Here is a 13,164-nt window from a genome sequence, read left to right on the forward strand (position 1 = left end):
AAGTGTAACATAAGATCATACTCACCTGAGGCATGGAGAGGGGTCCTTTTGGTGACATTGTCTTTTACAATGACAGAAGCACCCTGGCTGATGAGAGCTTCCACACACTCTGCATGTCCCCTAAATGCAGCCAGGTCCAAAGCAGTGCGTCCCTTCTCATCCTTAATATCCAGATCCACTAGAGACTGGAGGAGTACCTCCAAGGCTTGATGATGACCATTATAGGCCTAGAAGTATAAAATGTGTCACGTAAAGAACACAACTCTTGTCTTTCAAGGACTTTCATGTAAAATGAGAATAAAATCCATCACTGTCACAGCCTCCTGAACACAGCAGAAATTAGAGTTTTCTCAATTCCTTATGACTCTCTTTGACTTGAAAGGATTACAGCCAAGAAACTAAGTAATTCCTTGTGTTTAGGGAAGGAAATCGCTCTAACCTAATACAACCCAATATGAGGAACTTCAGGGCAATAATTTGCCAATTGGGCACAGGTGAACCAACAGTTCATTTTCCACATTCTACAGTATCTTTCAGGCAAATGTTTGCTTTCAAAGTCAGATTCACTAGAGTGATGCTGGGCAGAGGTCGCATGGATCATCACCTAACTGCGTGCTAACTTCAACATAGCTGCTGGTCTCCAACTAAACAAAAGCAATTCTCAATCCAGATTTTTGTGCAAATACAAACACAAACTTGACCTGCTGGTTACAGCTGATGCTTCATGGATTATTTCTGCCGGTAGGATCATTTGGTAGAACAGCTACAGTGGACAAGTAGATGCACTTCCAGACCTACAGCCTCATGTGGGCCAACAGCATGAACACAGGTGACGTTGTAGAAACCCAGCGGATAGTCCCAGAAACTGGAAATGCTTCATTCAGCTTTGTAGGGACTGCCCTGCTTTCATTACTGACAGACTCAGTAATGAAACTGACAGTTCCCCCTGCACCTGGCTGTGTACCAGACAGTGTTTTGTACTCTGCGCATCTCCAGAACATCAGATCCATGATCAGAACCACAGGCTCAACCTCTGGCCCCAACTTTATAAACTACTTATAAATAAAAGTTGCAACCTTCCATTCAGTTTAATTTCAGTGTCTTGTCTTCTTACCCAGGTATCACAATCAGTAAGAACCAAACCAAGAGCTTCAACTGCCGAAGATATAATTAACGATTCCAGCCCACAACCCGTGTTTGTTACATCTAAACCTACATCCTTTCCCAGCTTCAAAACAAGTCTATGATTAAACTTGCTTCAAAGACAGAGATTAAGGAATCATTCTAGTGGATGCTGATCAAGCACTTCACCCAAGTCCCATACTTACAGCTAAATGCAAAGGGCTTTTTGTAGCTGCAGAATCAGATTCCTCAAACATGTTGGTTTTTTCCAGGAGCTGGGGGAAAAATAAAAATGACAGTCTTAAAACATCTTCACACGAGGCAGGATGAATTCTTTTGGCTATAAACCAGCAGACAAAGGTATACCTTTGTCCCAGATGTCTGCACTGAGTACTGAAGGACTGTGAGGAATAAATACTTCACTACCTTTGCTGTGAGGTGTTTTTCAAGTTGTTCCCCACAGAATAAAGTATGAAACTGGTCATGAACATCCTTATCCATATTCGTTAGTCTTCCTGAAATCACTGAGCCTGCTGAGGTGAGAAAGGAACCCTCAAAAGGCCTGATGAGTGGAGTAGCTTACATTGGGGAGCACGCAGTTTCATGGTTATGTTGGTACTGCAGATGCAAGCCATGTTTGATACAGTGTTTAGGATAATTCTGATGCATAATTAGCATTAAGGAATAATTATAACTGTGCTGCGAGACATTCAGTCATTTTTATAACTTATCAAAGTAGAACCTGCCTTACAAAACACAACACAACCCTGAACTCTTACATTTATCTATAATATGCATTGCACTTTTGTATGTTCCTCTTAATTTCAGGGGCCCCAAAGTATTTTAAGTCTTAAAAATCATTTTAAGCTTGAATTTCTATCCATCTAGAAGGAGGAACTATGGGTCAGTACCACTTCACAATAGCACATGAACCCTGACAACTTACCCAATTGAGGCTGCAAAGAAAATCACACACAGTATTGACAATTCAACATTTGCTGAGCAGCACTGCTCAGGTGCGTGGCCTTTTACTTAATAACTACTCAAAGAGTTAGTCTCCAAATACCTTTGTGGCTGGAAATGAGCATTTCACAGAAAACTAGTAATATGAGACTGTAAAAAGGAAAGCAAAGCTTGACAGGTAACTAGAACTGCATTGTCATGTTTAGAAGGTTACAAGTCAACTTTTCACACAAGCTTTGATTTTTTTGTTTTGGATTTGTTTGACAGAGCAAGGAATTAATGGAAAGACTGAAGCAGAGGAAGGGAAGTTTTTGTGACAATCTGGTCAATTCGAGGGTATGACAACATGGAAGACTCTCCAAAGAGACCAGTGAAAGCCTATGGTAGGTTTGCCTACGCTGCAAGATGATGGCGTATCCTAATCTCTGATGTATGCCTGAACTCTTGCTGTAACAAATTAAGTCTTTAGTAGGCCTGTATCAAGGATTAATTTATCAGAAAAATCAAACTGGAATACAAGCTAGCATTAATAATGCATAAAGTGTCAGAAATAAGGACTCTAATTCAAATCCTACGGAAAAACTAGAAAATTAAGCAGTAATTTCACTTGTTTGTGTATTTTGTGCCTTGTAAAATGTCAGGACTGAGAACGAAATGCGTGCTGATGCAAATAGCACTCATAAGCAAGTGGGTGCATGCATTAAGAGGTAATATGAATTTTAACACTCCCTGCAGCTAAAGGGAAAAAAAAGCCAAAACAAAACCAAGAAACCAAGACCCACACTCTTTTTTCCAGTAGGTTTGGGGCAGAGTTAGGAAACACATTTGGTCTTACCATGTGGAGCCACCTCCAGTTTAAAATGTTGTTCTTCTCTTATATAAGATAGCTATAAACAGGATGGAGCAGTGGCCAGCTCTGATTTTCTCTAGTGAGTAAACAAACTAGAACAAAATCCCACCAAACAAACCCAATCACTGAGCCTGTTCCTTTGCCTGCCTAACCCTGGCCTTTCCTCCAAGTCTGTAAGGCCAGCACAGCAATCTAATTTAATCACTGTTAATTGCATTTATCATCATCTGCTGAAATTCCAGGATCAAAATCTTACCAAAGGAATACTTCCCTAAACCTGTCAGAAGGCTCCAAAAGTCTCCTGGAACAAGGCACGTAATTGCCTTTTGAACAGATGAAAAAAACACACACAAAATTGACAAAATTAAGGTTCTAAAGGAACGACTTGTGGGATTGGAGAGTCCCTCACAAAAGGCATCTCCATGGCTTAGAGTTAAAGCAGCTTAGGCTGATGCAGATGAGGCTTAATGAGCTTATTAGTCATAAGGCTGAATGTCTCCATCAGAAAGTCAAGCGTAAACAAGAATTTCATGGTAAAGCCAGTAGCTCTCAGATATACAGCCATGCAGCACAGGAAGGGAAATTATAAAGGAGAGCAAGAAAAGGAAGATTAAAGACACAGCACTCATGATTTTTCATTATACCTTATCAAGCACTGCTTCATAATGATCAGAACTAAGACATCTGAAGCATAAACATCATGCGCAAAGAGACAAAAAGTACCAGGTCCAAGTTACCAAGCAGCTCTTCAATTTCATAAGTGTTTCTATGATTTTAAGAATGTGATTATAGTTCATTAAATATACTTGTTATAAGAACACATAGAACAGTGTGTCCTTGGGGGGGGCTCTAGCTCCATAACGCTTCCATCTTAAGAGTAAGAAGCTATCCACAGTTGCATCTGGTTTTACAAAGGGGAATTTACTGCTCAAAACCATTTTGCCCTGACAGCCATGGAAGCTTAAATCCACAGACCCTGCAGAGCAAGCCAAGCATGTCTGCTATGCTGCAATACGCACCTGCTGGCTAGAAGCTGGCCAATGCATTTCAGTGAAGACAAGCAAATAAGCATGAATTCCTAACGGTATATTGTCTGAAGAATGTCCCAGCATCTCTCATTGGCAAGTTCTAGTGCCACACATTGTGTCTTTTAGATGATTACATTTCTACATATTGGTTGCCCGCAGATTTTAAGTGGATGTTAGAACTGTGTAGAGGCACTGCAAGTGAAATTGGTGGCCACTCCTCCTTCTCACTAGGTTATAACCTTTTTAAAGGTAAGGATACTCTTCCTCTCTGCTCTGGGAAATTCCCAGCATGCCCCCTTCACTTCCCATAACAGTGTTATTTAATGCTATATGTAATTATTCTGTAAAGTCTTCTTCACACTCAGAAAGAGGAGCTTGAATGCTTTGGGAGTGAGATGCAGACAAAGTTCAGATAAAACACGTCAATTACTCACTTCTATTGTTACAAACTAATAGCACTACAAGGCTGCTATTATGATCTGTCTTCTCTCCCCCAGCTCTGCATGAAGATCAATAACTTTTACAGCTACCACAACTGTATTTGTACAGTAAGGGTATTTACAGGCATAAGAGGATATATTGCTTGCTTTTATTCTACAGTTACAATAAAGGATCATATAGCAGGATATGGTGTCTGCTTCCTCACCACCTCCCCCCCATTTCTTTCGACTCATATGACAGTTAATGAGTCAGGATACTTCAAACCACAGACACTAACACTCGGTGCTATCAGAAATCCTAAGAGAGAGCGCAACATGTGATTCTGTACAAGCCATCATGCAGCCATATCGTGAGGCACAGCCATTTAAGTGCATTGCTGGTAGTTATGTCAAAGGTTTGATCTAACTACCACTGAAGCAAAAATGAGTGTTTTACCATGTTAGTAAGGCAATAATTTCTACATTCCATACTTCTGCACTGTTAATGAAATTCTCTGGTGCTGTTAATACTCACTGTAAAATGTCAAAACACTAGATTACATGTGTATAACCTGTAAGTGGCCTTTACTCTGAAAGGTCATTAAGCAAACAGCATTCAGAGATTTTCACACATGCAAAGAGCTGATCCAAAGGCAATTAAGACAAAAAAAGTAGTTGGGCATTGCTCATCTGCAATAATTGCATAGCAATGTAGCTTATCACAAGGTCATTCAGAAGTGGGGATTTGTAACAATTTTTAATGTCCCTTTCAGAACTGAACACAAATACATCAGGCAGGATGTCACTTTAAGTCTCATCTTCCTTAACGAATTGCCACAGATCATTGTCTCTGCTGGGGAAAAACATACCAGCAGCAGCTTCTTTTAAATAAAGGCTTTTCCAGCAAGTAGCAAGCACAAGACTGGAGATTCCCATCAGTTGTTTCAGATGAGACAGAAAACAGTAATAGAATTAACCTTTGTAGTACTTTATACCAGGGAAGCACAGTTTTAAATCTCAGAATTAGTCTTGACTGAATGATCCAAAGATGAAGTGGTACAAACATATCCTCGTGGGGACAAGCAATCCTATAAATGCTCTCCCATATTTGTAAATACAAATGATCACACTACTTTAATTTGATGAGGTTAACACCAATACACATCTTTCACCTAGTGTCTGATATGTTTTCCTAAAATCAGGCTTTAAAAATCAGATTAACCAGTGTTTACATCAATTCACTCATGTGTAGATTATGGGTGAAGTTAACATAAGCAAGAGAAGTTTCACTGCCTCTGAAGAAATCTGTTAGTTGTTCCATGCAGCTCTTCCAGTACAAAGTATAAATACCCAATACCCTACCAGAACAGTCACCACTATGCAGGACACTTACCTGGCATGTAAGAGAACACTGTTTGAGTTTTTAAACATATCTAAACCTCAAAATTCCAGCAGACCTCCAGGCCACTGGCTGTTCTCTCGCAGGACGCTAATCTTCTGTTGGAGCTCTTCCAATTCATACAAAATCATTTCATATTAAGCCATATGAGTGCCATACTCAGTGGGTTACACAGGAGATTCTCACCCAATGAGTATTTACACAAAGCACGACAGCTCCAAATGAGAGCAAGAGATCCTACCCAGTACCAGCCCGCATAATGTGATGGTCACTTCCTGGGATGTGCAAGTCCAATTTCTTTGTCAGTCAGAGCAGAGATTTGAACCTGGAGCTTTTACACTCAAATCATGTTTCTTTCTGGCCAGAAAGTCTACCTCTGAGGTTCTGCAAAGCTTCGTTGGTTTAAGGACCCTCCATTGAAGCTTTTGTAAGTTCTCATACAGTTGTGTAAAGGATACAGGAAGGCTTTTGAGAAATTATTACCCTTAAGAAATTTCCTCTTCAGCTAGAAAATTTGGGCACTGGTGAAATACAGTGACAGCCAATTCTTAAAACGTGCCTGTAAATGGTATTTCTGCTACTCTCCTCTCATTTGTGCCTCTACACACAAGTGCCTTTTAAATTTAGACTCACTTGAAGACGTGTAATTTACATCTCTTCTCTGAGCCACTTTGAAACTGGCCACAGACTTCCAGAAGACACACAAGTGTTGGTTCCATTTCACATCACCAAACGCAGAGTTACTTTAACATCCAGACAAGTGTCATGCCACTCAGGTACGTGCACTTGACTCACACTCCTAAGACTGACTGAGGGAAAGCAACAGACTTTCTAGCAAAGCTTAAGCCTGTGAGCAACAGCAAGAAGGAATTCCAACGGAAGTAGGAGCAGCACACATGCAGTTGCTTGAAGTACATGGCATGCTAGTAAAGAGTTGCGATTCTTCTTCCTCAGGCTTTATCAGAGTGAATGCAAGGATTGTGAAATACTACAAAGTTCAAAGAAAAATGAAAACACACAACATGCAATCATTTTTCATTTACTCACTATATCCAATGGAGTTTTGCTTCCAATCTAATTAAAAATGTCAATTAGAACAATTAAAGACAGAAGTATTTAAGAATAATGGTAATCTGCAAGTGTTTCTAGGGTTGTTGTTGTTTTTTTTGCATTGATTTGTTTTTCCTGTCCAATAAACTGCATTACTAGCACTGCACGAACAGAACCCTAAACCAACACCTGATCCTCTGTGCACCCATCTGTACCTATCGATAGAATACACCTGAAGCAATGAGACTACTGCCTACTGCAGACAGCCACTGTGGATAGATACCAGTTCTGTTCCTTCTTAAGGGAGGAGGGGAAAGAGGAAAATAGTAAGAATGCTTAAGATCAATCTACTCAATTGACGAAATACAGACACAAAATACACACACTGTGGGAGACCTTGCCTGATGAAGTTAGGTTGCTTTGTAACCCTCAAATACCAACCAACCACTGACAGTTTCTTTCTGAAAGTCTGTTCATGCAAGCAAACATCTTGCCTTGTATAAATATGCCTGATTACACCTCTAAAATCCCAGTGCCCACAGCTCTTTCTGAGCTGCACAGTCTAATGCAATGCCATATGCCATCAACAAATGCCCTTTTCATTTGATTCAGTAGATTTGAGAGTCAGATAATCTTCACACATTTACATTTAAACACCATACACACAGATACACAGACAAGTATCTAAGGCAACAGCAGAAGTCCATGACTTCTTCCAAACTGGAGGAAAAATGTCTCCTGCAGTTCTGCAATGGCCTTGTTATTCTGTCAGAAGACAGCAGATAGAAGAGCCTTGCTTTTTCACCCCAGGAAAATAAATACATAAACTAAAAAATAAAGACCAAATCTGTCAGAGAGACAAAATAAACCTCCGAGATGCCAGGCAATACTCCTACCCTACAAGCCAAAGTGCCAGCAGGGTGCCAGAGCAAATGGTAAATTCCTGCACTCATTCACTTCACAAAGCACCATTAGATGTCTAGAAAATGTTCTTAGGTTCAATATTATCTAGTTTCCAAAACACAAACTCTAAGCCAAAATGCACTGCTATAAGCTAACATATATCACCATACCTAGCATATATAGGCTCCTACTGATAGTTTAACTAGTGGGTATATCTGGCAGTAATGCTGACATTGAAACTCAAGTCATTAAATCAGTCTATCATGATTTGGGGGGTTCTAGGACTAAAAGACAAATTAGGTTTATTAAAGTTATTTTCAAGCATTAAGTTCCTAAGCTCTTTTCCTTTTTAGAACCACTCGAGTTAATGACCTTGCACTTCTCCACTAACAAAGGAGCTTCCACGTGGGAAAAGCTCTTATAGGTACAAAGTCATTCACTGCATGAAACACTATCACCACTTGTTTCAAACAAAACACTCCCTTTAAGATACAGGATGTTGGTCGTGGGGATGGACAGGTATTTATGGAGGAGAAAACCCAGAATGTATCCCCAGAATAAAGAGATTTGCATCAGAAGGAGGTCTAGGGACTGCCACTTGGACAAACATCTGAGCCAGATCCCTACGTGGCTAAAGGCTTTTTAACACCTATCCCAACCACACTTGTGATCCACTCATCACTGATTACCACTGTCCTGCTCACAGATGGATGAATGAACAAATTCTTACTGGTAAGAGACATATATAATTAGTAGCAGCCACATCAGATTTATGGGGTCTGTGATTTCAGTTCCTCCCCAGGCTAAAGAACCAAGTGCTTTGAAGGCACAGTTTAACTATTTTCCCGTGGTAGCAGCCAGTCTAATAAAAGGTGTTTTCCTTCTCTTCAAACCCAGCCTCTTCCTCCATGTCACAACCAAAGCAGCCTTCTGCTAGCAAGAAATCTCCCTCTGCCCCTTCTCCCTGTCACACACAGATGTGCAAATCACCGTGTTTCAGGCAAGCAGACTGAAATCTGCCTTTCCTTTTGGACAAGGTCGTCAGTGAAACCACGCCTCCTCCCAGCTTCTAATGAATTAGCCCATGGGCTAATTTGACTTCTATTAGCCAAGGAGTGAATTTCATTTGCTGTTTGAATAAAGAGCAGAGTAAAAGAAAAGAATAATCACTGACTCTTACAGTCAGAGAAGAGAATTCACTCCAGGAGACAGGCATTTCATTCTGTTTGCCCTAACACTGCACAGAAACCTATTTCTGCCAGCACAAAGTGCTTGACTGGCTCTCCAGACGGAACTTTAGTGTGAAATTACAATTTCAGTTTCACTCTGTTCGCACCAATAAGGATTTTGTGATAAGAGATCACTTCAATGAAAAAACCCACCATAATTTTATTGCTTTCAAAGTAGCTTGGTGATGTGATCAGCTCTAAAGCACCAGCTAGCAATCATGACCAATATCCCTGACTACCCAACACTGAAGAAGTCAGTGCTATGCTAACCAAATGTGCGGTTATTTTTAGAGGCAGGGAAGCAGATGGGAGTTTCAGTTGCTTGTGAGCACACATGCCCACCATTGAGCCTTCATGAATGGCTCCTTACAGATGGAGAAAGATTTCCAGGATCTGCTTCCACTCATCTATTTTTAGCAACATCACGTCATTCACTGCAGTGCAACAACCCCACTAACACCCCAGGCAACCTAAAGGTCCTCCAGCAAAAAGGAGTCTGTCATCGAGCTCTGTGGTTGAACACACAAACACAGATTTTATTTGTTTGGGTCAAAGGATGTGACCTTTTCACTCTTTATGCTTATTTCTCCTAAGACCTCTCCTCTTCCCAAGAAGTATAGCTAAATTCCAGCCAAGGTACTGGGCTCACAGTAAACACACAAGTCAAAAAATGAAAATATATATTATATGGTAGATAAACCAGCCTTTCCTAAACTACCCTGAAACACGTAGGTATCTTGTCATGCTGAGAAGCTGTGCTGCTTACAGCACAGATCAAATCCCTCAGCAAAGGAAACTCCACTGGATCCTGCATCCTCTTCTGCAGACTTTCTTAAGTGAGCATTTATTTAGAAGTAAACTATTTTAAACACCTCTTCTAAAAAAGCAGGGGAAAGAGAGGAAGCAAAATTAATGTTATCAGGTCTTTGATAAACTTGACATATTCTGGAACACGGAAATAATTCCCTGACATTTTGCTTAAGTACAGTGTTGTGCATGTAGAGAAATACTAGTAACCATTATTCACAAAATCAGAATTATTGTTGCACCCGCTTTGCCTTAGCTTTGATCAGAATTAAAACCTGGTATTTTATATGACCCCCTTTCCTCTAACAGCTTTATGCCCATAAAGAACTGTCTTGTTCTAGGGAAGATAATTCCTAGATATTTTCACCTATGAGCTATCAATAATATTTATCCAAGGGATAGATCAGTAAAATAACAGTGATTTTGGCACTGAAAAATAATGCTTTTATTTCAGTAATCCTGCCTGAAAATCCTCTTCAGGATGGAAGGGACTGGAAATATTTTAGGAGCATTCTGTATGTTAGAATTCCTGTGATGGAGATTCGTGTTTCAAAGTCAGCACTTTTATGACAGATATCAATTTAAAAGTCACACCTAGAAGCAATTAAGCCTTACTGAATTCTTCACTCAAATATGAATAACTAAAGCAGTTGAAGTACTGCGGTTAATAGCCACCAGAAATACAGATCATGGTTCATGGCAAAGTCCTTATCATAGGTCCCCTACAGAGAGCACAACAAACTGTGACCAAGCCACCAGTCAGCCTCACAAGTCAGTGAGGCTCCCTTCCATCTGCATCAGATGAATACTTACTGCAGCTTTTAGACAGAGCCTTCAAAGAGCCATGAATAACCATAACCCTGTCAAAACCAATCTGATTGCATTACAGGATTGTGATGTCTATCAATGACACTGCTTTATCAGATGAAGGCAGAATCAACACTTAGCTTAACACCTGGGAGTCTCATGTTGGAATAGGTGATAAATTTAGGTAGGAGGATTCTTTCCATTTCATACCAAAAGCACAATCACTTTTCAGCTACTGAAGACTTCGGTCTTGACCCTTTTGCCATCCTTAATCCAAGCAATGCAAAGAGATCAGCGTAAAGATGGTGTCTATATCAATTAGTCACCATTAACAGATACAAAGTTATGAAACTCAGGACTTGGTAACTCACTAGAGCTAGGGAACAACTGCTCACACGAACAAAACCGAATCACCTTCTTCTGACAGTCAGTGCAAAGACGGTGGGTCCTTGTCCTACTGTTGACAGAGCACAAATGCTTTCTGGTACATCTAGCTTTTGTATTCCAGAGATAAAATGAGATGTCTGTCAGCCTCTAAACACCAATGGCAAAATCCCAGTCGCCACAAACCTTTCAGGCAGACACCCTAGTCTGCAATAGTGTTCCTTTGCATGCAAAAGGCTAAAATTCATAGCACTTTTCTTTCACCATTGTACACAGAAGAGCTGTATGACTATAACTCTGGAAATTATGCTTGACCTTGGGTTTCTATACTGCAGCTGTAGTCACAAAGACAGGAGACTGACATGGAAAAACATTGGATTTCTCTGTCCAAATATAGAACACTTGCTGCACAGCTGTCTCTAGCCCACAGTTTGCATTTCATGCTCCAGAATTAAAAGAAAACCCAACACCTCTGATAGGCACTGCATTCCCAGCTCTTCCTTTTGTCTGGCAAGCCTAAGCAACACTGGGACTTGATAGCAGGTCATTGTCTGCAACTGATCTGTTGCCAGACAATGTGCACAGCAACAAGTGAAAGAAAAGAGAGGTGACCTTGCTCTGTGCCTGCTCCATGCCTCACAGCACACAGGGACCATGATACACAGGCTGAAAGAGAATTCCTTACTGAAGATGCTTTTACAGAGGTCCCTGCTCATGCAAGTCATGCAAGAATCTGGTGGTAAGACATCAGTAAGGTTTCAATACAGACTGCTGTAGCCATACAAGTGTAGACTTGTACACAGCAGAAAGCAGGCTACTCTCTCTATATATGTACCCTTCAAATACCAAGAACCTTTCCTATGGTTCCAAATGGGCAGCAGGTTTAGCAGAGGACTCTTCCATCCCCCGGGGCAGAACCACAAGAGATCAGCTCAGGTAGAAGGCTCTGAACAAGGAAAGGCCAAATTTGCTGCCACAAGCAACAAAGGAGCAGTGATATTTTAAGTGTCCTAAATACACATGCTTGCAGACAGGAGCTAAAGGTTTAACATCCCACCTGACATTCTGACCCAGGGTATAACTACAGGTCAAGGTTTCCAAGCTGCTGTAACCCTGATGTAGGCCAGCTGCAGTATTTCTCCTGCAATGGCAGGAACTGACAGCGCTGGTACATGTGGTGTAAAAGCAGCATGTGCTGTGCAGAGCTCCTTTTCAATAATTAAGAACTTTGACTCTTCAACAAAGAAAGAACAAACCAAAGAACATAGAACAGTAACCAGCACACAGTGTTCTTACTAAAGCAGATCTATACAATACTCTAATTAGAGCTCTTAATTTTTTAAGCAATTAAAGCCTATTTATATGTGACACACTAATTTTGGGTCACCCTGTATATCAAGCAGATCAGTTAACACCTATCTTCATGACACTTCTTTTTACAAGTCACAAACTTCTATAAATCCATACTATGCCTCTCCCAAATCCAATTTTTGGATAAAAATATTTTGCTTCTTATGAGATGCAATTTCTAATCATTCAGGTCCAGGATATTAAAAATCAACAACCACACCCAGTTACATTACATACAAGGTTAATCTTGATTATAGTAACTCTATCAATGCTGCTATTGCTTCGCTAGGGGTAAAAAGGCATTGCTGGTACACATCTGACAAAAGCTATTTACTCTCAATTTGCAAGTCGGATAATGTGTCAGGTAAATAAGGCACACATGCTGCCACGCACTGGAAACTACCCCTTATTGCTAGCACATACACATATACTGGGAATATGTTGATGACAGTTGAAAGTAATTTGAGCACACAAACTCCACTCAAAGAAAACATTTAAACACCAGCTTGTTAAACAAGGACTGGATTATCGAGATGAACACGTTTCTAAGATCCATCTGGTTGCATATATTTGAGTTTGCTGCACCATATTACATGGTTTTTACAGATTTCTGAATATCCAAAGAACTCAAATAGTAACTGTCAGGGAAGTTCATAATACTGGCATAGGCACATGTATATCAGCAGGTAAGAGACTTCTGAAACTGCCTGAACACTCACCAGTTCCAAACACTGCCGGTGCCCATATGCAGCAGCATAATGCACGGTGTTGTACCCCTCTTTGTCTTGGATGGATGGATTGGCATCATTTTGTAGGAGGAACTCCAGACACCTGTGGACAATTCACTAGTGTA

The 13,164-nt window shown here is 40.5% G+C and overlaps 1 protein-coding gene across 11 annotated transcripts in view; it reads right to left on the reverse strand.

The window, feature by feature from the left end:
- Window positions 1–13,164, reverse strand: part of ANKRD44 (ankyrin repeat domain 44) — a 134,381-nt gene that overhangs the window by 19,580 nt on the left and 101,637 nt on the right. For 6 of the 11 annotated variants that reach the window (XM_061376820.1, XM_061376797.1, XM_061376771.1 and 3 more), the window contains 4 exons: window positions 13,031–13,142; window positions 6,829–6,855; window positions 1,329–1,397; window positions 26–227 (listed from right to left, as the gene is read on the reverse strand). In XM_061376820.1, coding sequence (XP_061232804.1) covers window positions 26–227; window positions 1,329–1,397; window positions 6,829–6,855; window positions 13,031–13,142 — 410 coding nt within the window. The remainder of the gene's footprint in view (window positions 1–25; window positions 228–1,328; window positions 1,398–6,828; window positions 6,856–13,030; window positions 13,143–13,164) is intronic. The other 5 variants (XM_061376844.1, XM_061376836.1, XM_061376810.1 and 2 more) reach the window with 1 other exon arrangement.

The sequence above is a fragment of the Neopsephotus bourkii genome, unplaced genomic scaffold (genome assembly GCF_033783945.1).
Source record: "Neopsephotus bourkii isolate Nb327-2 ecotype Australia unplaced genomic scaffold, CSIRO-AGI_Nbou_v1 NB_196, whole genome shotgun sequence".
NCBI lineage: Eukaryota > Metazoa > Chordata > Aves > Psittaciformes > Psittacidae > Neopsephotus > Neopsephotus bourkii.